General features: G+C 37.0%; 4 protein-coding genes across 9 annotated transcripts; 1 reads left to right on the forward strand and 3 right to left on the reverse strand.

Moving 5' to 3' along the window:
• Positions 1 to 546: 546 nt before the first annotated feature.
• LOC137738896 (uncharacterized) lies at positions 547 to 3,864 on the reverse strand. 2 transcript variants are annotated; one of them, XM_068478378.1, is made up of 4 exons: positions 3,639 to 3,864; positions 1,442 to 2,486; positions 968 to 1,004; positions 547 to 854 (listed from the first exon to the last, which is right to left on the reverse strand). In XM_068478378.1, the coding sequence occupies exons 2-3, from the start codon at positions 2,335 to 2,337 to the stop codon at positions 968 to 970; spliced, it is 933 nt and encodes a 310-aa protein (XP_068334479.1). In that variant the 5' UTR covers positions 2,338 to 2,486; positions 3,639 to 3,864; the 3' UTR covers positions 547 to 854. The 2 variants fall into 2 exon arrangements, with proteins under 2 accessions (XP_068334479.1, XP_068334472.1); XM_068478371.1 differs by having other exon boundaries at positions 547 to 761; positions 3,639 to 3,863.
• Positions 3,865 to 5,941: 2,077 nt separating this feature from the next.
• Positions 5,942 to 12,521, reverse strand: LOC137736306 (uncharacterized). Of its 5 annotated transcripts, XR_011068745.1 has the most exons (14): positions 12,336 to 12,520; positions 11,846 to 12,003; positions 11,647 to 11,762; positions 11,069 to 11,227; positions 10,513 to 10,734; positions 10,257 to 10,334; positions 9,313 to 9,782; positions 9,099 to 9,209; positions 8,532 to 9,019; positions 7,824 to 7,992; positions 6,953 to 7,192; positions 6,727 to 6,861; positions 6,244 to 6,611; positions 5,942 to 6,090 (listed from the first exon to the last, which is right to left on the reverse strand). XR_011068745.1 is itself a non-coding variant. In XM_068475603.1 (13 exons), exons 3-13 carry the CDS (start codon positions 11,756 to 11,758, stop codon positions 6,480 to 6,482), a joined length of 2,307 nt encoding a protein of 768 aa, XP_068331704.1. In that variant the 5' UTR covers positions 11,759 to 11,762; positions 11,846 to 12,003; positions 12,336 to 12,521; the 3' UTR covers positions 6,166 to 6,479. The 5 variants fall into 5 exon arrangements, 4 of the variants coding, with proteins under 4 accessions (XP_068331704.1, XP_068331699.1, XP_068331716.1 ...); XM_068475603.1 differs by lacking the exon at positions 5,942 to 6,090 and having other exon boundaries at positions 6,166 to 6,611; positions 10,266 to 10,334; positions 12,336 to 12,521; XM_068475598.1 differs by lacking the exon at positions 5,942 to 6,090 and having other exon boundaries at positions 6,166 to 6,611.
• A 615-nt stretch (positions 12,522 to 13,136) lies between these two features.
• LOC137714678 (protein ACTIVITY OF BC1 COMPLEX KINASE 1, chloroplastic-like) lies at positions 13,137 to 19,177 on the reverse strand. The gene is made up of 14 exons (XM_068453829.1): positions 18,655 to 19,177; positions 18,190 to 18,396; positions 17,705 to 17,794; positions 17,441 to 17,587; positions 17,147 to 17,311; positions 16,846 to 16,986; positions 16,583 to 16,762; positions 15,938 to 16,133; positions 15,001 to 15,128; positions 14,630 to 14,701; positions 14,229 to 14,341; positions 13,989 to 14,136; positions 13,817 to 13,886; positions 13,137 to 13,547 (listed from the first exon to the last, which is right to left on the reverse strand). The coding sequence occupies exons 1-14, from the start codon at positions 18,967 to 18,969 to the stop codon at positions 13,483 to 13,485; spliced, it is 2,037 nt and encodes a 678-aa protein (XP_068309930.1). The 5' UTR covers positions 18,970 to 19,177; the 3' UTR covers positions 13,137 to 13,482.
• A 1,105-nt stretch (positions 19,178 to 20,282) lies between these two features.
• LOC137712718 (replication protein A 32 kDa subunit A) lies at positions 20,283 to 23,453 on the forward strand. The gene is made up of 10 exons (XM_068451863.1): positions 20,283 to 20,520; positions 20,737 to 20,847; positions 20,970 to 21,067; positions 21,245 to 21,286; positions 21,419 to 21,496; positions 22,403 to 22,481; positions 22,612 to 22,713; positions 22,793 to 22,872; positions 23,016 to 23,084; positions 23,182 to 23,453. Exons 1-10 carry the CDS (start codon positions 20,416 to 20,418, stop codon positions 23,264 to 23,266), a joined length of 849 nt encoding a protein of 282 aa, XP_068307964.1. The 5' UTR covers positions 20,283 to 20,415; the 3' UTR covers positions 23,267 to 23,453.
• The last annotated feature ends 1,523 nt before the right edge of the window (positions 23,454 to 24,976 follow it).

A 24,976-nucleotide genomic window follows, 5' to 3' on the forward strand; every position in this document is an offset into this window, starting at 1 on the left:
AGGCCACATCTCGAATTCGAAGATGTGACTCAAATATCGACTCTCCTCGCCTGCTTTCGGAGGCGAACGGCCAGCGATCCAGAGATCTCCGATTGGAGAACCTCCTGTTTTGATCGGAATAAAATTTGGAATGGCTACCGCGATGATATTAATCATTTGAAAAATGATTTGTAAATTAAGCATAAACTGATACCGACTCCTCAAAATTTGGTAGTTTCAACTCCATTAACAACCGCTTATGAATCTTTTATCGGATTACATTTATCACGAGACTTCTACTAGTGTTTCATTTCTTTGCAGACGAAGCAGTTCTTCATATGTAAGGAGTCAAACAGTGTCTTTGTTTGGTAAGTACGTTGTGCCTTTGCACCAAGTTGCCAAAAAACAAAAAGTAATTACATACTAAATTACTGTCCACAAACATCATTAGTGAGAAATTGATCAAGATTGCAAACAAGGAACATAGAGGGAAAAATAATAATCATGTCCTCGTCTACCTAGGCAAGAAAGAATGAAGGCCATGGGGATTATGTAGCGAAGGTCGAATGAAAAACTAATAAGATTTGAAGCAATCAGCACATCTCATAACAGATTCAACAATGTACAATCCAGATGTAGCTTTTCTTTTACATGTAAAACCACTCAAGAGATGAGATCCACAGCTAGCATCCCATCCCAGTGCCAATCCACTTCCTCTGTCTTCCCATGGATCTCGTTCTTTCTTTCCTTCCTTCCTTCACTTCTTCTATTCTAGTTACGCCCTGCCAGAGGATACAATACGTCGTATGAAATTGATAGATGTACCGTAACTTCGGTTTATTATATGAAAGACGAGAGCTTGAGGGCTACGAAACCTAACGCCACACAGAAAATGAGTCGGTCTTTTAGATATTAAGGCCCAGATTAGTTTGTTAAACAACTTTCTAATTCTGTGAAAACTTGAGAGCGAACGAATGTATAAGCTTACCTAATTGTCATAGAAGCGAGAACGACGTCTACGGGAACTGCAAATAAAAGAGAAATATGCATAAATGTTAGGAAAAGACATGAAACAAATGAATTCTACAATCTTATACGGAAGTTAAACAAGAGCCGTATGCTCAGCGGTATGTACATGTATGTGCCAGTATTGAGCTCTCCAAAAGCTGCACTTAAAGAGATTCCTACTGGCACAATCAGTCCAACAAGGAAATGAATCAAATGGTGCATTTGTTTAAGGGAATTTCAGAAAAGATGGTGGATTAGATATCTCGCACTCGTGTAATAGTCATTAACGATGATTGCTCGGGGATACATAGCATAACATGATAAGTTACAGATTCCGTTTTGATTTTTAAAAAATGATGTCGAAACAAAAAGATACCATCATACAGATAAATGATGTCAACAATTAAAATCTAAAGAAATGCCATACAGGAAATGAAAAAGAAACATTACAGACCTGCGATAACTAGAGCCACCTCTGGAGGGGCCAGTTGTACTCATAAACTCATCATCCATCTCATCTGCCCTATACTCAGGGAATTCAACAGATGTCACAGAACCTTCATCAGAATTTGAATTATCAGAGCTTGCTCGGCGACTTCCTCTTCTTGTGTCACCAACTCTTGACCTTCTTCTGTTTCTAGAATTCCTTAAGTTATCGAAAACCTGATATAAGATGCAGGAGGTCCACCAGTTGCGTTCATCCCCATGGAAGTCCTCAAATTCATCTCCAGTCTCATCATCACCATATTCAATCACATAGTCTCCTAAAACCACCCCACGAGGGACTTCTGAATGTATAGTGCTCAAAACATCTATGATCTCGGAGGACTGCTGGAAATTTTCCCAATCAAGCTGCCGAGCAGGATCAATCTTTGAAGGACGAGAATGAGGGTGCTCCAGCTGAGCATGTTTTTGTAATTCCAAATACGAACCCATAAATGTACATCGATGCTCCTCACAACAACGCTTCTTCACATCGAGATGTGCACGAGCCTTATCAACAACAACCCACCCAGTAACTTCCCCCCTACACAAAGGACAAGTAGGCTTGCAATCGTCTTCTGATGCCTTTGGCTCAGTATTTTCCACAGGATTCACAACTGGTTTTGAAGGAGATGACATACCATATGCACTTTTGAAGCGGTCTAAACAATTGGAGTGTAAGTGGTCTGTGTCACAAACAAAAGGACGGCACCCTTTCTCATAAGATGAGCACTGAAGTAGTACACCGTTGTGAGGAAAGTCCAAACATATAGGACAATTCACGTCTTCCCAGTTTACATTTAACTCAATATCATCCATATTGATTAAACAGGGTTGAAGCCCTCTTTGATTAGCTTCAAGGGCCATGACAGGGGATATTGCTTAGAATTAACACAAGCACATGGCATGCGCCGGATCAGAAGCACCACTTAAACAATGGAAACTCTGAGCATAGACTAACCAATCTTCCAGGTTAAAAGCCACTGATCCAATATGATAGCATCCTACATGAGGCTCTGCACAGTAAAGGATCACATAAGTATGAATGAATAGAGTACGGCAAAGCTAGGAAGATGAAGAAATGCAAAATTGTTCACCATATTCTACACTCTTTGGAAAAAAAAAAACCTTCAATAACCTAGAATTAAAAACAAAATTTCCAATGACTATGGCTATTAAAGCACATTAGAGGAACCATATAAATGACATATATTGAGAAAGAGGGACCACGCACGGGGGGTTATGAGAAGGATGAGTTTGTAGACATTACTCTAACAAGGATCAGTTGTAATGAGCCAAGTAAGACCAGTTTTCAAACAAATATACTGAAACCAGTACAACCCATCAAAAACACTTTCTGTTAAATTAGCATATTACCAAAAAAAATTATGATCCAAATGCGCAGCAAGGTCACTAAGGAAAGTAAAGTATGTTCAGTATCCTTTGAATCGAAAGGAACCAGGTCAACTGTATGGATTTAGCCAAGCACAGTAACCAAACAACATAGAAAACAATATATATAATCTCAATTCGTTTGTTTCCTTCTTCTGAGTTGGTTTCAGTAGCCATTAGGTTACACTGTCTGCTTGTCAAATTCTCCGGGTTGAATGTTGATTAGTTCAACCCTTAAGAAAAGTCAACAGAAGCAAACAGCCATCGCAGAAAATCAATTTCCACAAGCGATTCCTTCAGCCTACTCAGTCAATATATATCATCCAATCAAATTCAACAACCAAATATCTTGACACATTAGAACAGGCAAACCCAAGTAACTATGTCGAATTAGAAAACATCGATTAAGCTGTATGGATATTAAAAATAAATTAATCAGCTCAAAATCATTCAAATTAAACAAATTGATTAACATCCAGCATAAACAACAAAGAATCACAGTTGTTCTGACAAAATATGAATCAGAACCGGCAAGTAATCACAAAAACTGATCAAACCAAAACATGGGTTAATCAGTCAACTGAGAAATGATCCCAACAACCCAAGGCAGCAAAATCGTTGGTGAAAAGTTAAAAGATGAAAACTTTACTCTAATGGGTATCCAGTAAAATCAACAAAAACCAATAAAATCAACCCAAATTCACAACCAAAGTATCAATCTGAAAGGGCAAAAGAAACCCAGAAAATAGAGAGAGAATTGGGAACCTGGGTCTCACCTATTATATGAGAATCTTCGATTGAAAAATGGGGGAAAACCCAAAGTGGCGATGGAGACCAAAGAGGAGGAGACAGAGGGCCTCAGGAATGAGAGAGATTTTATTTTATTTTTTTGGTCTTTGTTCAAAGTTCTATGAGAGTAAAGAGAGCATTCTTTCTTGGTCTCTCTCTTTTGTTTATGTTTTGTGTGTGATTGGGAGAGGTCAGCTTTGGGAGGAGTAGGTTGGTAGGGTCTCTCTTTCTCTTTTCTACTTTTTTTTCTCGGTTTTCATCTTTTCCAAAAGATGGATATATATACCACTATTGCATGAGTTCCATTCTTTTTATCACCTGGTTGTCAAAAAATTCATGATCATTCCTTCTTAAATTTGTTAGGTGGTAAGATACAAACATTCAAAAGACGTTCACTCCACTTTTGATATCAATTTAACAATGAGTGACCACACATTTTTAATTAATCAGGTGATCAAGAAAACGTTTACGTATATCATAAATATTCATATATACAAGGTAAAGTCACACATCAATTTTTCGAGTAAATGACTGTTGTGCCCTTTTTCTTTGACCAAAGCTCATGTAAGAGTGACAGAATCCATTAGCGTTCACACTTTGTGATGTGGGGAGTGGAGTGGACAGTGGGGAGTTGTACTTAATTCAGCAAAATTATGGACAATTTGTTACTAGAATTTCACAGTAGTTTAATATGGATATGTCGACGCCGACACCTCCATAGTATGGTGGTTTATATATATTTTTTTCAAGGTTACGAGAAGAAGCACGAAGAGAGGAGAGCAGAAGGAGTTAACAGTCCTCGACGACTAAGTAAAAGATAGTTTTATTTTGGACTGAGACATACTTATAATCAGTTTTGCATTTATTTTAATTTTTTTTTCTTTTTGTTATTCTTTATTACAATTTGGTATGTGTGAATTTAATATACGACATGATTTGTTTTAATAACGTTTTTCTTTTTCAGGTTAAAAAGAAACGTAAAAGATCGTATTTTGAAAAAATAAAATTATTTTATATGGTTGATCAAACATGAATTGGAGCTATCACACAGCGCTATAATCTGGTGATATTCTTCTTTATTTGAAAATAAGAGGTTTTAGGTTCGAATTTCGTGAATCACGAATTTAATACCAAATTAAATTTTCCATTATATATGGTTTAGTCCAATTCTCACTCTTTTTAATGTAAAACTATATCAATATACTCAAAAAGAAAAAACATTAACTGAAGTTGACAAAAAACGAAAAGAATGGATTTGACTTTCAAAAGGTTGGCGTGTGAAATTGTGATTTGTGAGGCGACGGGTTGTGCCCACACGGTTGGCGGTACTGCATTTGCATTGCATGCCTGGAAAGTCAAGCCTCCTCCTCGCACAGTCGCAGCTTCCCCAAAGTCAAAAGCTACTATTTTGTCCTTCATTTCTTTGGCGTAAAAGAACGACTAAAATATTTACGTTAAAATGACACTCTCATGATGGTGCGTAACATTTAATAGTACGAGTATTATACAAGATTTAACTGTTATAAAAATTTATTAAATTTTCAAATGTAAAACCTAATTATTAATTTTATAGATCACTCATCGCGAAAGAAAAATTAAAAAATGCAGGATATGACTTTTAAATTTAAATTTTAGGTCGAGAAAATTTACGTGCGTGACATGAAGGATATAAAAAAAACTTTCACAATACGTGCACACAATCTTGATATCGTATATCAATGAGACGCATGTGTAAACTTTATTCACATGACATTATATGAGAACACGTGGCGTCTTAATAGCGGACAAATACTGTCGAATCAGATGTGATAAACCTCTTTTACAGTTCAGTCACAATGACAGTGTACTCTTGTCAGCTCTTAGTGTTAAGTTATTGTGTGAGAATTGTTCATACCCACAACAACCTCAAAAAAATATGCATATAAGAAAGTGAGATTGCTGGTTTTTAGTCATGTTTGGCGGAATTAGACGTGCAAGTGTTACATGATAATGATTTTCATGATTTTAGTCCCATTGTTTAATTAGAGATCAATTCAAATAACACGGCAAGTGGCTGGTTCCAATATCTAATATTTTAATTACAATAAACGAATGTGAAAGAAGAAACCAAGTCGATTTTATTTATTTATTTGCTCAATTATTTAATTTTCTTTTTCATTAATATGACATCAGAAGAATTTTATAGAAGATCCTACGGTATCATGGATTTCATCTCGTGCAAACGAAAGAGTTGAGAAAATTTATATAATCAATTAATTAAAAATGTTTTACGAGGAGCAAACGATAATTAGCAGATATTATTAATTAATTTATCGCAATGTAGAGAAATGATTCTTTTAACTAAGTTTAGGCTGTGACAAGATTAAGAACCAATACTCCCGGACTTCTAACTCGGAGACCAATAATTAGGCCAAAATCCAGAAACCAATCCTCCTACGACTGCAGTTAAGAAAAATTACTGTAAGAACGGAGGATTTGAAATGACGTCGGATGCAGGGATAAATGCAGTTAAGAAAAAAATTATACACGAAACCCTGATTAATTTTCATTTCACGTAAATATTTGAAAGAACCAAAAAATTTTGCAAATTACCTATATAGGTCCTCAACAAGGTACAAACCACTTGGTGCGTGCATGTGTATATATAGTTTATGAGCCGAGACTACTGAATGCACATACAACAACCGAACCTCGAAATTCCTATCAAACCCCAAAATTATCCGCCACTACCAAAAACTGACCTAATCCCCGGAACCCCATTGCGGGTTGGTAGAGTGTATGACCAGTCGATCCAATTCTCGTAGCACACAATCGTAACTGCGCGCGAACTACTTCTGCTCCTCTATAATCCGGGTTACAACACCGACAGCAATAGTGCTTCCTGACGCCCTCAAAAAGGCCCTCCCAAGGGCTCTGGAGTTGGAGAACTCTTCAACACAAACCGGTGCATGAAGAATTACCTGAAATACGGGCAGGAAAGGATCGGAATAATGTTACTGTTACTACCAAAAGTACAGTGAGGTTAACCTGTAAACTGTAAACTGAAAGAGCAGCAATGGTTTTGATTTTATTCACCTCTATGACCGCGCTCTGCTTTGCAGTAAGACAGCGAGGAGCCTTTCTTGTCACTTTTCCAGTCTTTGGATCAAGCAATGATGAAATCTTTACCACTCTCGCAGCCTCCTTCGCGTGGTGTATGTGGAATTCCAACTGCTCATTCCAGATGTATTATATATTTGATTTCCACAAAAAGAGTGGCGCAAAAAGAAAAGTAAAATTTTCATGCAAATGAAATACACACCTGAGAGCCAATTAAAATCGGGGTTGTAACATCCAAAACAAGCACCTTCAATTCCAAATGTTTTGCAACTGCAACTGGAAAACTTGGGTGACAGAGCACACCTCCTGCCATCACACGACCTCCATCAATGCCTTGCAGAGTAACAGCCACATTGTCTCCAGCCCTTGCAATTGCACAAGCCTGAGAGTCACGTTCTAACGAGCGTACAGTCCCTGATTCTCCCGAAGGCATAACCAGAACCTACACAATTCACCAGATTATGGCTATGGTACAAGGAAAGATACAGGAGTGGTAAAGCAAACGAACTGCTGACTCATATTAGATGTACTTGAATTTAATTAAAGTGATTACTTGCATTAGAATATGCATGAGCCTGCCATCTAATCATAAGGACAACTTTCTCCAGGTAACATTAAAAGAGAAACAGACAGCCAGTTCAATAGCTCATGTCCACCAAACCCAATGAGCAACAAACTGTGGTATATAAATACAATAAATTCCGATGCAACCAATTGCGTGAATGTATCACTTAATCTTGAACTACAAATTGTGGTATATAAGTATAAAAATTCCAAAGCAATCCAATCGTGTGAATGTATCACTTAATCTTGAACTACATCAAGACTTTCGTTAACTGTGTTCACGTGTAAAAGTTGTATGACAATGTCACTTTTCAGAATACTAATATAGACCAGTCTGATAAAAGGACAATTTTCCATATGCATGCATGTGAGCTGTACATGTGTGTGAAAATTCTCGAACAGAGGAAATATCTATGATCTTAACCGATTCAATGAACTTTTCATATGAGAAATGACAGACGTGTAGTCAGATTACTTATGGAAACTTCTAATACTATCCACCAACATACCTTGAATCCACTTCGAAGAGCTCCTGCTTCCAATTTACCACAAGCAGACACCTGTCCTTGTGAAGAAGATTTGATGACATCACATATAGGCATCAGCAATGGCTTTGAAAACTCTCTTGTAGGAGGTTTGAGGGAATCAATTGCATCCAACAGGTAAGGTCCACGGTACCTGCAATTCAGTTACCTCAAACTATTTTCACTCACAATATCAGCAGCAATAAGGAAAAGTTCTCCAAAGTTTTCATTAAGAATGCCACGATTGTCTACTTCTTAAGGCGAGCTACTATCAACATGAACTTTTGATTTTATTACATGAGGCCCTACTGAAAATGAACCTCACATAAAACAAGTTACTATCCCGGTATTCTCCTTACAGTGGCTTCTGAATGATATGAAAAGTTTTCATAAATAAAAAGATGAAGATCCTTCAAGAGGGTGAAAATGTATTTGATGCAGAGCAAAGCTTGCTTTGAGAGGCGGAGTTTGAGATAGAATAGGAGAGTGAGGGAGGAGGGTGAGTAACATGAAGAGAAACAAGTAGACCAAAAACTTCTTAATGAAGCCCAGAATTTAGCTAATACACAAAATTCTAATCCTAATATGTAAAATAAAAATGAGTTCGCACCTACATTTCGAATAAAGACAACATTTCATCTTTTATCCATCATCAGCAGTGATTTTAAAGAGATGAAAAACAAGTGCACTCACCAAGACAATAAACGGACATCAGAAGGAGCTGCCACCAAATTCTGATTTTCCATGGCACTCAATGGAATCCAAGACACCCAAGAATCTCTGAAACCACAGGAACGGAGAAATGTTCCAAGTGTCTGTCTGATCAAATCAAATCGATCCTTGGAATACTCAACAATATCCATCTTGTTAATAGCAACTATAATTTGATCAACACCAAAACTTCTAATAAGTTGTGCATGCTCCCTTGTCTGTCCCTTGCCAACATCCATACCAGCTTCGAATGCACCAACAGACGCATCTATGAGAAGTATCGCAGCATCAGCTTGTGTTGCCCCAGATATCATGTTAGGAACAAAATCTTTATGGCCAGGTGAGTCAAGCACAACAACATGATATTTTCTGGAATCAAAGTATGCAACAGCCACTGTCATAGTTATTCCTCTTTCCCTCTCTTCGGTACTCTCATCCAATGCCCAAGCATACGCGAAGGACCCCTTTCCCTGATTAAATCATGAACCCAACTTGAACACGAGATTCAAGCTTCAAAAGTACTCAAATAAAAAATCGCAATTAGATTACCTGCAAGTTTGCCTCTTTCTCATATTTGTGCATTTCTTTCTGAGATATCCTTCCCAAAAGGTGAAGCAACCTACCTGAGAGTGTTGATTTTCCAGAATCAACATGACCAACCTACAATAACAAGTGAAACAAAAATTGGCTCCATTTCCTATCAACTGACAGTAGGAGGAGGACAACGAGTAGGATTGTAAGACCATAATCTAGTGGGGCTTACTATTGCAAGATTCAGTTGAGTCAGTGTATCTACAGCTTGGTCAGGAAGCATCCACTTCTCGGGTTTATAGTCCGCTTGTGAACGAGATTCTCCAACACTAACACTATTAGAATATCCAGATCGAGCATCCAAAGTCATGTTTTTCAAGCCACTGGTAACACTCTGTGACTTGCCCCTAATTTCAGAAGTGCTCTCAACCCCACTGTCACGTCTGCTTGTTGGCTGCGAAGCAGATGAACTCTCTGAAAATTTACCATTTTCTTGTATAGTAATCGCACCACTACTTCCATGGTGATAACTAACTGTCCGATTCTCCAACTTATTTTGCTTATCTAATCTACCTTGTTCTCTTTTTTGTGCCATTGTAGATGAGCTACCTGACCATTCAGCACTTGATTGTGTGCTAACTACACTACTCTTCTTCGCAACATTTGAGTAAGCTTTTGAAGATTTCAAGTCAATAACACCAGCTGCAAATAAAACATATTAGAGAACCATATCAAACAATTTTATCTCACAAAAAGACTAATAAAAGTATATTTAGAAAACTCACCAATATAGCTTGTTTTCTGAAAAATAGATACTTCTAATCACTTAATGCACTAGGAAGGCATTATATGTCAGTTACCGTAGCAGACTTCTTCTCAGTCCAAAACCAATCAAAGAAAAAAACATTAAGAGTCTGAAGGAAACCCATTGTTGAAGACCCCCAAACAAATTCAAACAATGAAAAGTTCTGTCCAGGTTTTGGCAAGGACTTTTAGATCACTTATATTGAAAGTCTGGATTACATATATTATGCTATCAAAAATCTCAAATATTAAGATAGCTTTCTTCTAGTCCATAGGTTACTATATAATAATACGGGAACCTTTCTGTGTGGACTGTAAGTTGTGACAAAACAATACCCACAATGGAATTTTAATAATATAAGAAAAGCATACCTTTTGAACCTGTTTTGGAGGACCACAATCCATTAGAAACCACGTCATCTGGGGATGGAACATCAAACTTGAAAGGAGCTGTATCATCAAAGCAAGCAAAGTTAGAACTCAGAACATATATGCCACAAATATATATAATGACATTCTTTAAGTGGTAAAAGATGGTAGATGCTTGGATTAAAAAGTATCTCTCAACTGTGAAAATGGTGATGTTCTAACTCTACTCTAAATCATCTTTAGGAAAAAGAGTGCAGACCTATATCAATACGGTGTTTGTTATGAACATTAAAAGTGTTATGGAATTCATGAATAGGTCCTTTGAAATCCCCAAGCCTGTGGAAGTTATTGCCCTCTTCTATCATAGAATCATCTTTCTGCTGATGAAATAGTACAGCCTGTTTTGGCTTCTGGTGCGGCAATGATGCAAAAATAGACTTGGCCATTATAGATACTCCAGAATCTTTGCATCTGCCTTCAACTGCATGAAAGAGATTTCTAAAAAGGGCAATGAACTTGACTTTTATTTTGTTTTTTAAAAGGCATTAAATTGAAATGAAACCTGAGTAACAAAGACTAACATACAAACTGTTCCTTAAAAAAGATGAGATCTACCCAAAGGGCGATGTCATATAATATAAGATTAAGCACGGTATCCTTTCCCAAACCAACAAATACATGCAAAATCTTCTTATATAAAAAAATACAAGAGGAGGGTTTAGGCAATGGAATGTCCTTGCCACACAGAACTCCCAGGAAATAAAAAGTAAGAAACTCACAGAGTAGCTCACAAAGGTTTAGGATACACTCAATACCTGTTTTATTATCTCTAATGCTTTTAGACAAAGGGTTGCGAAGAACCCCACAAATGTCACATGCAGACATATTCTCTTCATTATCATACGTGCAAATGGAACAACTCCAGACCTTAGGCCTTTCAGTTTCCCGCTTTGACTCAACTGCTTTGCCTGTTACTGCTATTACACATTCAGCAGCAGATACAACAGTTAAGATGTATATATGTAATGGCTGTAATTAGTAGATGAACAAGGTAAAGAGATAAATAAGGAATTTTTTGACAAAGACTTGGCATTGACAAACTTAGCATTTTTCAGATTGCAAGGTAGTATGTCATTATGTGAAATCTCAAATACTGGACAAACAAACATTTTCTACTTCTAGATTGCAAAAGTATATTCCAAGATGAAAGTGAATTAAATCTTTGCATTTTTGAAGAGTGAACCAACAAAATAGATCCATCAAACCAAATATACACTACCAAAAATGGAAGGAAGCAAACTAAGAATTACTTCAAAGCTGTAAACGACCATGCAGATTCAAGGACAACTTTGGGTGAAGAATGAAAATAAATTCAAGTAAAACGATCACTAACCATTCTTTTCTATTCCAGACTCATCATCATCATCATCATAATCATAATCATAATCTTCGTAAGCATCGTACTCATCATCATAATCAATTCCGTAGTTTACTTTATGAGGCATGGTCCTATGGAAAGAACTGGCTCAATTAGATACAAATATACATACATATAAAAAGTCAGTAACCACAAAACAAAATGAGCAACATACCCAGTGCATACACCGCCGCAGCCCTTAAGACGGGTTGATTTACTAAGCGTGACTTAATCAAAACCAGAACAATGCTTATTCAATGCCGAAAACTATCGTAAGAGTTTGAATTCCAGCTGCGCAATGAATTGCTCTATCTCTCTGCCACATGAATGAAGCTGCACCCAATCACACGAAAACCCGAAAACAATCAGTTGCCTATTACAAAATTGAAATGCTCTGCTTTCTAAAAAGAAGAAGATCTGAAAAATCAAAACTTGAAGCAACTGGGAGAAAATAGAAAAGCAAATTCAAATCAACAGCTTTCTCAGCAACCAAACAAGTTTAGAACAGCTTGTTAATTACGCATTTATGCCGAATGAGAAATTTGGGGGAAAATTCAGTAAAATTCGATGAAAAGTAAAATCCGATGAAGAAATTCCAAGAGACGCAGTGGCGCACATTGAAATTGGATGAATTGGAATGCTTGAAGAGGAGAATTAGGGTTTACCTGGTGCAGCAGGAGTAGTGAGGAGCAAAGGGAGAAGATGGTACTTTTTCCTTTTCTTCTTCTTCTTCTTGTTCCCTTTCTTCTTCTTCTTGTTCGTTTCCTGTGGGGTTAATACTGGGACTGGATATTATGGAGGAAACTGAAGGAAAGAGGTTTCCCGAACACCTTCTAGGCTCCTACTACTAAAATTTTCGACCAAAAATAAATAAAAATCTTTCCAATAAAATAAAAAACCTTTTTTCTTTTCTTTTGGTTGGATGAATTGAGAAAACCGGAATTTTGGGGAAAAGAAATTGAAATTGGATATAATACCTACATGTATTCAATGTAACTAGCATATGTCCACATATTTTGCTTTAAATTCAAACTCATTTAACGGTAATAAATAAGATGGTGAATATTATTGCCACTTTGGTGAGCAAAAATGCACTCTTGTGTATGTGCCTAATTTTTTTTCTTCTTATTTTTAAAATGAGAAGGAAAGAGAGGGAGAGAAAGAAAAAACTTGGAAATTATGGCGTTCACTTCATAATATAATTCAATGATCCGAACTTTTTATCTTTTATGCCTTCTCTCAAAGGTCATGTCTATAAAAAATCATCCAAATCTGAAATCATATGACTGTTAGATTAAGAGTTTATGGTTTCTTTGTAAAAACATATTCGTCAATTTTCTTCACTACAAATGAATCTCTTAATGATTTTGGATTTGTCTAATTTTTTTCAAGGATGATATGAATGATGTTATAACTTATAACCCAAAAAAAAGGTCCAAGTAATAAATAGCACCCACAAGATTACCTTGACCTTCAACGACTCTATAAGTATCTCTCTCATTGGTTCTAGAATTAAACAAGAATTAATTACAAATATTTGGTAATAATATCACTACTACTTCAATTTGCCCCAAAAGGGATAATATTTTGTGATTTGCCCCAAAAACTGCAATTGGTTTGCAGATACTTTTTGCTATATACCATATGACCCTTCGTATACATATACAGTGAAGGTTTATCATTTACAACATTTGCAAGGCAATTTACAACTTTGAGGTAGCAGGTTCTCATCCGATAAGAGTGTAAACATTCTGTGTCGTATAATACTCGTAAGTTGGATTACGTTTTTGAAGCTCAACTCCAAAACTTGGTCTATCTATCAGATAACACCGAATCACTCCACGAAAGCATCAGATCTCGTATAACGGTTGGGAAATCTGCAAGTCCGAGCACAGGATTTTGAGATATAAACACAAAAGTTCGGAAAATAAATAACCGGTTTCCTTGCGTCACGTTATAAACAATCTGGCAAGTAATGCTACTTGTAGGTTTGTACCACATTGCTTACCGCATCTCTCGCAAAAATGGAACCCATTGATATAAGTGAATCTACTTGGGATTCGGCTTTTGTAAAACATACGGTTGCAAATACTCTAATTCGTAGACTAAAACTTGAGTTTACAAAGGGCAAGATGAAGTTTTTTACCTCGTGCTACTTCCATAGCGACTGACGGTATGTCTATCTGATCTTCAACGAGTCTATACACATCCACAAGCTAGAGAGAAGACACATTGACAACATATCTTATCAAAACTCAATTCTTGGGTCGTTATCTTTTATTTTTTATGAAAATAATAGTTTTGTCAGATTTTCGTACCTCTTCAATGTGAAGCCTTGAATCTTCCGTCAAAGCAAGAATAAGCTTTCTACGAATTCCTTCATCAAAAATGAAAAGGCGAGCTCCATCTTTGATGGTGTCAGTGAGGTCCAGTTTCCTACTAACTTGCAATTCTCTTGACCGTTGCCTGCAAAAAACAGCCCAAGAAAATATAGGGTTTTAAACTCCTAAGCAGAAGAACAAACAAATAGGCAAGCATGCCCATGAGCAGATACTGACGTGTCTACAGCTTGAAATGCAGGATTGCTGTTCATCTTGGTTACGTTTTCTTTGGCCAGAACAATAAGGTTTTCTAGCCGCTTCCATTGGAAAACACCATCTTTAAAAAGTACCTAAAACCAGAAGCAGATTATTGTCAAAGGATCTCTATTTCAGCAAAAATAGCTTTAAACTAGTTAATCAGAAAATTCCTCTAAATCAATATAGCTGTTCCTGTGGGCAATACTGCATGTTTCATTCGCAGCAACTTTTTATTTTTCTTCATTTTTTCAACTGCAGAGCAAGTTAAGGAGTACAAAGGGTTCTTGAATGTATTTGGATTGGATGTGATTTAAATTCAAGTTATTCAACTAACAGGCTTCCAAGTACATCACATACATAATAGCTAGCTTTAAACACACCTGTATGAGGCGTTCACGGAGAGCTGGGTTTGGATCTGTCAGGAGGCGCTTTGCCACATATGGATAGGCAACCTGTTTGACTGAATAATGTCAATAATAGTATGGGGAAGGAAAGCATGTACAACACAGATGGCTATCATCGCAATAACAAAATTTGCATATGAGATATGAGGTTTCTAAATGTAAAACATGGCAGGCACTCTGTCGTAGCATATAAATAGCATATAAATAACTCAAAGTAATGTTTAAATAAAAAATTCAACAACATATACCACTGGGTTGAATCCATTACAGAAAACTTTTACATGCCGAATAACATCAATTAAAAGATATGATACCCACAAAAAGTACCAAAAAAGATCTGCCCTTACCTCAAGAAACTTGAAGTCTGGCTGCAAAGTAAAACAGATGCCCTCTTGAGTCAATAAAGAACGGATGACAAGGGAAAACCTCTCCGGGATACGGATGGGATAGTTGTAGACTAATTGGTTAAACTTCCCTGCAGCAGAGCCAGCAAAAAGCATAGTGCATGTCAAAAACTACACTAGAAAAGATAAATAAAAGGAACTAACAAAACACAATTATTCATTTCCCTCAAAGCATCAGAAAACCCTGCAGGCAACTAAATCGTAATAGAAAACATATCAGCAGTCTGCATACGCACACGCACATGCACACACATGCACAATGAATTTGAATGTAATGTTCTATTATAAGAATGAGGTAACTCCCAACATTACCAGGTACCCCGACATAAAATTTATAAATTTGACAAGTAAGCTAGAGCGAAGGCATCATACAATTTCCAGTTAAAATCTTAATATTAGAGAACTAAAATCAACCTTGCCTAACTCTCGCTTTCAGTAGACACACTTACTGTTAGCTGACAACAGTGAGGTGTTCTATAGGATACTCTTGTCAATTTTTTGACAGTGAAAATATTATAACAGCAATAATACTTTGTATTCTTTTATTACAAAACATAGTAAGAGGTAGCTCTCTGTAAATCTATAAACCCTTAATCGTGGTGAAGCCGGACTGATGTAGTATAATGCCAAGGAACTTTACAAATTATGCTAAATGTCATCTTTATACAGTTATAATTCTTACATCCCCGAGCAAATGTGCTTCAAATATTATGAGTGTCCCAAATGAACATCTAATGATTCTAAACCACAATGTATATTATATAATGTAGACAAGGGAGATGCATTCCCAAGTTCCAAGAGTTCTAAAACAACGTAGATTTTCCATGGAAAGAAAACAAAAAACGGAAGTAAAAGTAAAGACTTTAGGACATGAAATTACCGGTAACGCTTCGAAAATTAAAGTCAGACAGTCCTTTTCCAACAGAGTTCTGCCATATCGATTCTAAAGCTGGAACAATAGGAGAGACATCGGTCCCAGGAGCCAAGAAGCCAAGTCTGGTGAAATCATTTGCCATCTCAACATAGTCCTCGTTTACAGCATGGACAACAGCGTCAATCAAAATTTGTTTATTTTGCTGAAAAAAATTAAAATATAGATCAACATGTAGGACATGTAAATTAAAATAAACTAACGTTACTAACCCATAATAAAAAAATAGCAAATATAAAACATTCTATTTTCATAAAGACAATAGAAATGCAATAGTTTTGGTGGCTGGGCTGTCATGGTCCATGTATGCATAGTTAAAATGTTATGTTAACCCTCGTGGCCATAAGGAGAATTGAAGATTTCAAATTTTAAAAGAGTATATTACAAGACTCTGAACTAAGGGAAAGTGATACATCTTTGCATCTTGGCCGTGGATGCGATGGAAAGAGATACCCTTTTACATTGATTTCTCTCATTGACCTCAATAATCAACAAAGTGTCAGATGCCGATGTACTAAAGATAAAAAAAAAAAAAGGGGCTTTACTACTCTCTCATTCATTAATTACTGAATACCATGGAAGTGCATATTTCACCTGACTAAGCACAGCAACATTCCCAAAGTCCACATATGCAATACGCCCATCACGCATGGCAAAAACATTTCCAGGATGTGGATCCCCATGGAACAACCCAAATTCCAGTAATTGCCGCAATGCAGCACTGACTCCAACCGTTAAGAACCCATTCACATCAATACCAGCTTCTTTAACAGCCTGAAATGCAGGGCAGGTTATTATTGATATAGATATGATATCTCATTGCTCTAAAATACCGTCTTTTATCTTGACAATCATACCCGTGGGTTAGTGCACCGAATGCCATCAATCCACTCCATCACTAGAACACGTGAACTACAAAGCTCTTTGTAAACTAGAGGAATTTTGACAGTAGGATCACCTTCAAAGTTCAGAAGAAAATCTTCAATATTACGGGCTTCCTGTTTAGAGGAAAGAGGGTTGGAGTACTAATTAGAAAGGTCGAAAGAAAAAAAGCGGTTTAAATTGCATTGAAATGACAATGTTAATGAGGCCATAGGCATAATATAATGGCGCCAAAGTCTAATTTTTGTCCTCCTATAGCACAGGTCTGAAAGGTACCAAAGTGTAATCAAGCTCCTCCAAAAGCTTCTCACCAAATTCATCAACAATCAGCTCAGCATTGCACCCCAGTTTCTGCAGACTGATGCCATTTAAGAATGAAGCAAGAGTTCGGAACAGAAAAAGATCCCGATATATTATAGGTTCTATCTGCGGCCTTTGAACCTGTAAGTGAAAAAAACATAAATTAGATTTTTTTTTTTCAACATTTTTGCCGCAGTAATGTTTTCAGCATTGTCACAACACATTAACTGTAGAGCTGTTAATGACCTAAGAAAAGGCCCCTTGGTAAACCTTAATAGCAACTTCCTTGCCAGAGTCACGTAACGTAGCTCGGTATACTTGACCTAAACTAGCAGCTGCTATCGTCTGAGAAGAAATTTTACTGAAAACAGCTTCAAGGGGTCGCCCCATTTCTTCTTCTATTATGTTGAAGGCAACCTGAAGCAATGCATGCCATATGCTAGAATAAGTTAAGCAAACCCCACACAGTAGAAGTGTCTCATCACAAATGCAAGCAACTGGAACCAATAACTTTTTGGTAAATTGAGATTTTACCTGATTGGGGAAGGGAGGAACGTCATCTTGAAGAATGCACAGTTCGTTCATATAATCTTCTCTGATAATATCAGGTCTGTTTGCAAGAACCTTTCAATACATGGGTGAAATCAGGCATGTGTTTAATTGCACAAGAATTTGAATTTAAAGATCTGTTCATCAAGAATTATTACCTAAATATTAGAATTAACCTAAAAATCGTAATCCCAAATGCATAAAATCGACCACAATGAATTCTAGTCTTTCAATCTTTTTAATATATGTAGCGTTACATCTAAATTTTTAGATCTCAACATAGTACATCTTCATTGCATAATCCATCTTATTCTTATTAAAACTTGATAGTAAACCTACAGTTGATGCATTATTTTCTGTTATTTTGCTTTGCTATGACAAAGTTCAGTTTTGCAGTTAATCCAATGAAAGTAAACTGACATATTTAAGCAAAGACAGAAGGATATAACTCATATGAGTGAGGTTCAAACCTGGCCGGCTTTAATGAAAGAAGGCCCCAAATCACATAGGAGGTTTCTAAGCTGCCGAGCACGATCTGAAACAACTTCTTCGTCCCTTCCTACGAAGTAGTCATACGCCAAGGTAGACCAGTACAATCCCAAACTCCACACAATCTCCACACCCCTCGAAAGTAACGACACAATTGCTCCTCTGGATTTCAACACCGTATTTCTCACCTAATTATAAATAACATCAAGAAATTCATGCCAAATTGAGTACAGGTGCCTAACAAATTCACACATCCAATTTTTAACTAGAGGATCATCCGAAATCAAACTCGAATTCAGTTCAGAAACCTAACGGATAAATTGAATTCCAACCCGGCTTGATCATTTGCATATTATCACAAGATTAACATAAAACTTCACTAAAATTTACAAGAAATTAATAAAATATGAGAGATAAGTTCACTGAGCTAGAGTTCAGTTTCATACAGTTTCTGGACTGTACTTGCGAAACGGCACGCAAACGCCGCGTTCGAAGTCGAGCTGCTCCATGGCGGCGCTAGGTTTGGTCAATTGCCCTTCGCCCGCAGACGCCGCCAAGCTCCTCCGCGTTTCGATTGCGGCATTAGAAACTCGGAATCGCAACGGTTTCTTGCCTCCTCGCATTCGGAGCCTGTAATCAAACGACGCCGGAGCCTTGGACGGCGCATTTCTACGGCTCGGCACAGTGTAAGCTCGCGAGCTCAGATGCTGATTGGCAGGGAACGGAGCTGCGGTTACGCAATTTACGCAGAGCAAATTCATGGATTCTACTCTGGGAGTGGAGGCTGAGAGATTCAGAGAGTGAAATGGGAATGGGATGAACTTCGATGGTTATGGGGAGGAGGAAGAAGAGAGCGAGTAATAACGAATTCAAAAATTAGTTGGAAAACTGAAAAGATATTAACATATTTATCTTTTGTGTGATGGATGGGAATCCACATACAATTTTGTACAGGAAATGTTATGGATTAAGTGCAAACGTGTGGGAAAGTGGCTCTCTGAAAGTGATAGGCAACTCTGCAAATCCTCTCTTCTTCCATCGGTTATGAACTTGTGGTCATTTTTCTTTCTTCCCTTTTATAATTATCTTATATATTTTCAGTAATTACACCATAAGGGGAATTATCTTAGCACTTTAATGGAAAATACTTTTTTACTATAGCTGCAGAAAATAATTATATTTGTGCATTTTTTATACAATTTTCATTGATTCTCTTCTCCAACAACTAACTATCTAACCCACTAACATTTTCGCTTTGTTAGAAAATATATACAATGTGTATTATCCGTTTATCAGGTTTGTCTCGCTCTAATGAGTTGATGTGTTCACTTTGTTGAATAGGCGCGATTCGTTCTTAGCTTCATGTGAACTCTGATTGTAAGTATGTTACGTCAATCATCTTTATGACATGTTTCTTGGTTTTTCTGATAAATAAGACGATTGCTTATCAAAATTATGTGGATTAATTAGAGACTAACGACTTCACGCAACTATGGGCATGGAATCATGTTTTCGAACTCTGAGTGAGTGACATGTCTAAGTAAGGACATTTCTCCATGTGAAACTCAAATTTCTAATTCATATACCATTTCTTCTAAATCTAAATGACAAACAACAAATTACATGAAAGACTTGAAAGTTGAAGAAATGAGATGTTTATTAGGATTTCCTACCACTTACCATGACCAATCTGAATAACAGATATCCGCATGAATTTGTTTCTCCATTTCACATGACATAGGGTTACATTTTATTAGCATTTTTTTTTAGATTGACTGATTTTTTTTTGTATAAATTTACACTTATGGATGATTTTTTTACTTTTTGACAAACAATAGCGTTGATAATTATCTTAAAAATCGATTATATGGCTTTGGAGAAAATTTTATACATTTTTTGCTAGGGTAGAATATAAACAATTGATGAGTGTATAATGACATACTATATGTAAATAATCAATTTTTTCAGTGTTACCTATCATTGAATAAAGACAGATTCGATTTGGCCCGTGAAAGCTGGGTCTTTTTTCCCATACGAAGAAGATGAAGATTTAGCGGGAAAATAAAAAAGTTAAACAAGATTGGCGGGAAGAATACTTGCCTTCCTAAAGTTCTCATATAAAAGCATCAGTTCATCTCATACCGCCCACTTCCACTTCCTCTCTCTTTCATTTCCCTGATCGGTTTCTCTCTCCAAAGGTTTCAAAGATGTTCTCAGGCTCCCAATTCGATGCCACGAACGCCTTCTCCGGCGGCGGTTTCATGGCTTCTCAGTCCACTCAATTCGGCGATTCCACTCCCTCTCCGGCCAAGGTAACGCTTCCCTTCAGTAACTGTGAAAAAATGAAAAAATAAGAATATATATTTAATTAATTTGATGTTTGTAGGTTATTTTGCTTGATTTTTGTTAAAATCCGATTTAGGGTTTCGGCAAGGTAGGTGTTTGCTCACTTTCCTCTCAATTGTCGCCCGTTGATTTTTGTTGTTTGATTGATTTTGGAAGTATTTTTGTTGTATTTGTTGTTTCAGAGACGCGAAACTCACGGATTGGTTCCGGTTACGGTGAAGCAGATCAGCGAAGCCCATCAGTCCGGTGATGAAAAATCGAACTTTGTGATCAGCGGTGCAGATGTTGCTAACGTATGTACGCACCTTTTTTAGTTTTATCAGGATTTTATTGTTTGTTGCTCATAGCAATCAATTGAATGGAAAAGGAGAGATTTTCGGAATGTTTCAGTTAATATGATATTTGGTTGGTTTAGGTGTCGGTGGTTGGGATGGTTTTTGACAAAGCCGAAAGGAACACTGATGTTGATTTCACTGTGGATGACGGAACAGGGCGAATCAAGTGCCGAAGATGGTAATTTTTGCGTTGCCCTGTTTGATTGAGTTTATATTATCACATTGTTAGCTGTTTTGAAGAGATTATTGCGTTTTGGCGTTCAATGCAATGCACAATCTGGCAACTTAAGCTAAAAATGAATATATAGATAGACCCGAAATGTTTTAAGTTTTGGATCTCTCTGTTTCTTAACAGGGTGAATGAGAATTTTGACTCCAGAGAAATGCAGGAAATAGAGTAAGTTTCTCTCCCTATCATCAGTGAGTTCTTAATTGAAATTTTGACACCTTATATAGATATCGGGATTGTTGAGTGACCAAAACAGTGTGACGTTCTTATAATATTATGTCTTGATTTATTTTGCAACAGAGATGGAATGTATGTTCGTGTTAATGGACACTTGAAAGTCTTTCAAGGTGTTCGACAGATAGTTGCCTTCTCTGTGAGGTATGGTTATAGAAAACTTTCTTTTTTGTGTAACTCTGAGTGCATGTAGATCTCATTGCGCTAATGCATCATATGGCTAATTTTGGATTTTCAATTGTAGTAGTATGATGACGGGAGGACTTGTCACATATTAGTATTTGTACATCGTATACACACAGGTGCACTGTGCATGTGAACACACACAAACATTGCATCTTATATGTTTGAAGCAAGATAATGATGGATTTGTAATAGTGGAGATGTCTTGTAACTACAGAGATTTTGATCTGGCTCTAAAATTTCTTAACTTTTTGGGAGATTCCCCTTGTCCTCTAAGTTATGTTGAAGTCTTTGGCCGCGTTTGTAAGTGAGGTTCACTAATCTGAAGGAAGAAATGGATGACAACTTTCATATTTTTATCTAAGTTGAAGGTTACTCATGAAGAAAAGATATCCCTACTTATTCCCACAAAAATGGTGGGATTAAAAGGGAGAACTTTTCTTCATGTGTAACTTGAACAAAATATGGAAGTTGTCATCCATTTCTTCCTTCATAATGCCTTCAATGTAGTGAATAGTCCTATCCATGCCCAATTTAACACACGAGGCCTTTGTGCGTAATCAAAGATGCTAGATTTTGGACAACTGTTCCAGGAAAATGTATTGAATTTAATTTTGGATAACTGAGTAAAAGTTTTTGTCAAATGTTTTTTCATTCATCAGTTTTGGTTGTAATTTTTCTGTAAGGCAAGCATTCTGTTATTGTTGATTTACTGCATGATTGATGCAGACTAGTAGTACTCTTTTTGGATGCTTTTGTTTATCATTTTTTTGATGAATGTATGATTGTTGTGTATGATGCTTTGTTCATACTGCCTAATGACCACTCATACTAAAATCAATAGTATATGCCTTGAATTTGTTCCAGGCCTGTGAGAAACTTTGATGAAGTTGCTTTCCACTTCATTGAGTGCATACATACCCACCTGCTGACATCCAAGTTACAGGTATCATTACTATTTTGAATTGATGGAAGAATTACTTGGTTTTGTGCATTCATTAGCTTGAAGAGGAATTTGGATAGACTGTACCTCATAATTTGTTAATTTACTTACGGTGTATTTACATTCATTAAAGCTGCAAGGGAATGCTGCCACTCAAGCGCAGCCTATGGACTCATCTCTGAACACTCCTGTGCGGAGTGGGTCAACTGGATATCAGACAGCCCCATCAAACCAAGTATTGTCTCTGATTATGAACAATTACATCTCAAACTGTCTTCACTTGTTTAGCAAGCAATTAATGTTCAATTTTGTAGTTCTCCGGGCAAGTTAGTGTTGATGGACTAAAGAGCTGTGATCAGTTGGTTCTTGATTATCTGCAGCAGCCTTCAAGCATGTAAGTCACAATTTCACTAGGAACTTCTTTACTCATTTTGGTTTTCTTAGTGTCACCTCTTTTCGTGTAAGATGCATTGGCTGCGGGTGCTTAATTTCAACTTTTTACTCTGTTCAATTTTGGGACTTAATTTTTTATTGCAGCGGAAAAGAAAAGGGGATACACAGAGATGAACTTTCCCAGCACCTGAAAGTTCCTGTGGGAAAGATCTTGTACTCTCTCTCTCTCTCTCTCTCTCTCTCTCTCTCTCTCTCCCGGATTTACTTTTATCTTTTTGTTCTTACACTGAATTTCGCTTTGCTATTCCAGGGAAGCTATCAGGTCTCTTGAGGAGGAAGGCTTAATATATTCCACGATCGATGAGTTTCACTACAAGTCAGCAGCATATGGTTAATATTCGTCACAAATTTAACCATCTTTAGGATTGCAAGTACTTATATATGAGTGCTGTAATGTACACTTCTCTTTCCATATCTAATATTTATCCCAGGATCTTGTGGATGGGCTCAGTATTAAAGCTCAATTAACCGCCCTTGCTATTTTGGTTGATCATAAAATGTTACTTGTGAGATAACAAGTTCAGTCGTTCACTGATTTCAAATAGCTGTCCTGATAACAAGTTCAGTCGTTCACTATAGTGATAAAGGTCTTGAAATCAAACAGGACGTGGACTCTGTAGCAATACTTTCTATCCGACTGTTGTCTTTCACACTCTTCAAAGCCTAAATGGATGAACCAGTTTATTGAATTTTGAATGTCTATATTTTGTATTATGTAAAAACAATGTACAAGGGAAGCTCTTATAAATGAGCTTTGGAAGAAAGGAAAAGAAAAACAGAAGCCGAAAGAAAGGGAGGACAAGCAGAAAACATGGAGCATAAAACATGGAAAAGTAAAGGTGAGGAAAACATGGAAAAGTAAAGGTCACCATACACCATGTTTTCTTCCAATACTCCCCCTCAAGCTGGATCAAAGGGATTAATTGATCCAAGCTTGAACAAAAGACGTTGAAAATCAGCAGAGGGTAATCCTTTTGTGAAAATATCCGCAAGTTGATCATGACTGCGCGTGTAGTGAGTGTCGATCACCTTGGACTGAACTTGATTTCTGACGTAGTGACAATCAACTTCAATATGTTTAGTTCACTCATGGAATACAGGATTCGATGCAATGTGCATCGCGGCCTGATTATCACAGTGTAGGGACATAGGTTGTTGATGAGGAAAACCTAAAGTCAACAGAAGGTTTTTGAGCCAAATAAGTTCACAAGCAGTGGACGCCATAGCACGATACTCTGCCTCTGCACTAGAGCGTGCAACAACACTTTGTTTCTTGCTTTTCCAGGTAACTAGGTTGCCTCCCACAAACGTACAAAACCCAGTGGTAGACTTGCGATCGAGAGAATTGCCTGCCCAGTCAGCATCGGTATAGCCTGAGATCTGAGTGTGACTATTGTTGCGCATAAGAATTCCTCTACCAATGGAACCCTTAAGATAACGTAGCACACGATGAACAATCTTCAAATGATCCATGCTTGGAGAGTGCATAAACTGGCTAACAATGCTGACAGCATATGATATATCAGGACGTGTGATAGTCAGATAAATGAGTTTGCCAACCATTCTTTGATAGTAACTTAAATTGGGAACTGGATCACCGTGAGTTTTTAGCTTCAAGTTGCTATCCAAGGGGGTACGAGCAGGCTTGCAATCTGTCATTTTTGCTTCGTGAAGAAGATCCATGACATACTTGCGTTGGTTGAGGAAGAAACCCTTGTGAGAGTGTGCCATCTCGATGCCCAGAAAGTATTTGAGAGTGCCAAGATCCTTGATAGCAAACTTGTTGTTGAGATACTGTTTAAGAGCAATAATCTCTGACATATTATCACCTGTCACAATTAGATCATCAACATAAATGAGCACAACTAGTTTACCCACTAAGCTGGAACGAACAAATAGGGAAGAATTCGCAATACTTCGACAAAAACCAACCCTTTCCAGAACATGACTGAGCTTGGCATACCATGCACGTGGACTTTGCTTGAGACCATAAATGGATTTATGGAGTTTGCACATCATTTCTGGATTGTTTGATTGAGGATGAC

Source organism: Pyrus communis, chromosome 1 (assembly GCF_963583255.1).
Source record: "Pyrus communis chromosome 1, drPyrComm1.1, whole genome shotgun sequence".
NCBI classification, from domain to species: domain Eukaryota; kingdom Viridiplantae; phylum Streptophyta; class Magnoliopsida; order Rosales; family Rosaceae; genus Pyrus; species Pyrus communis.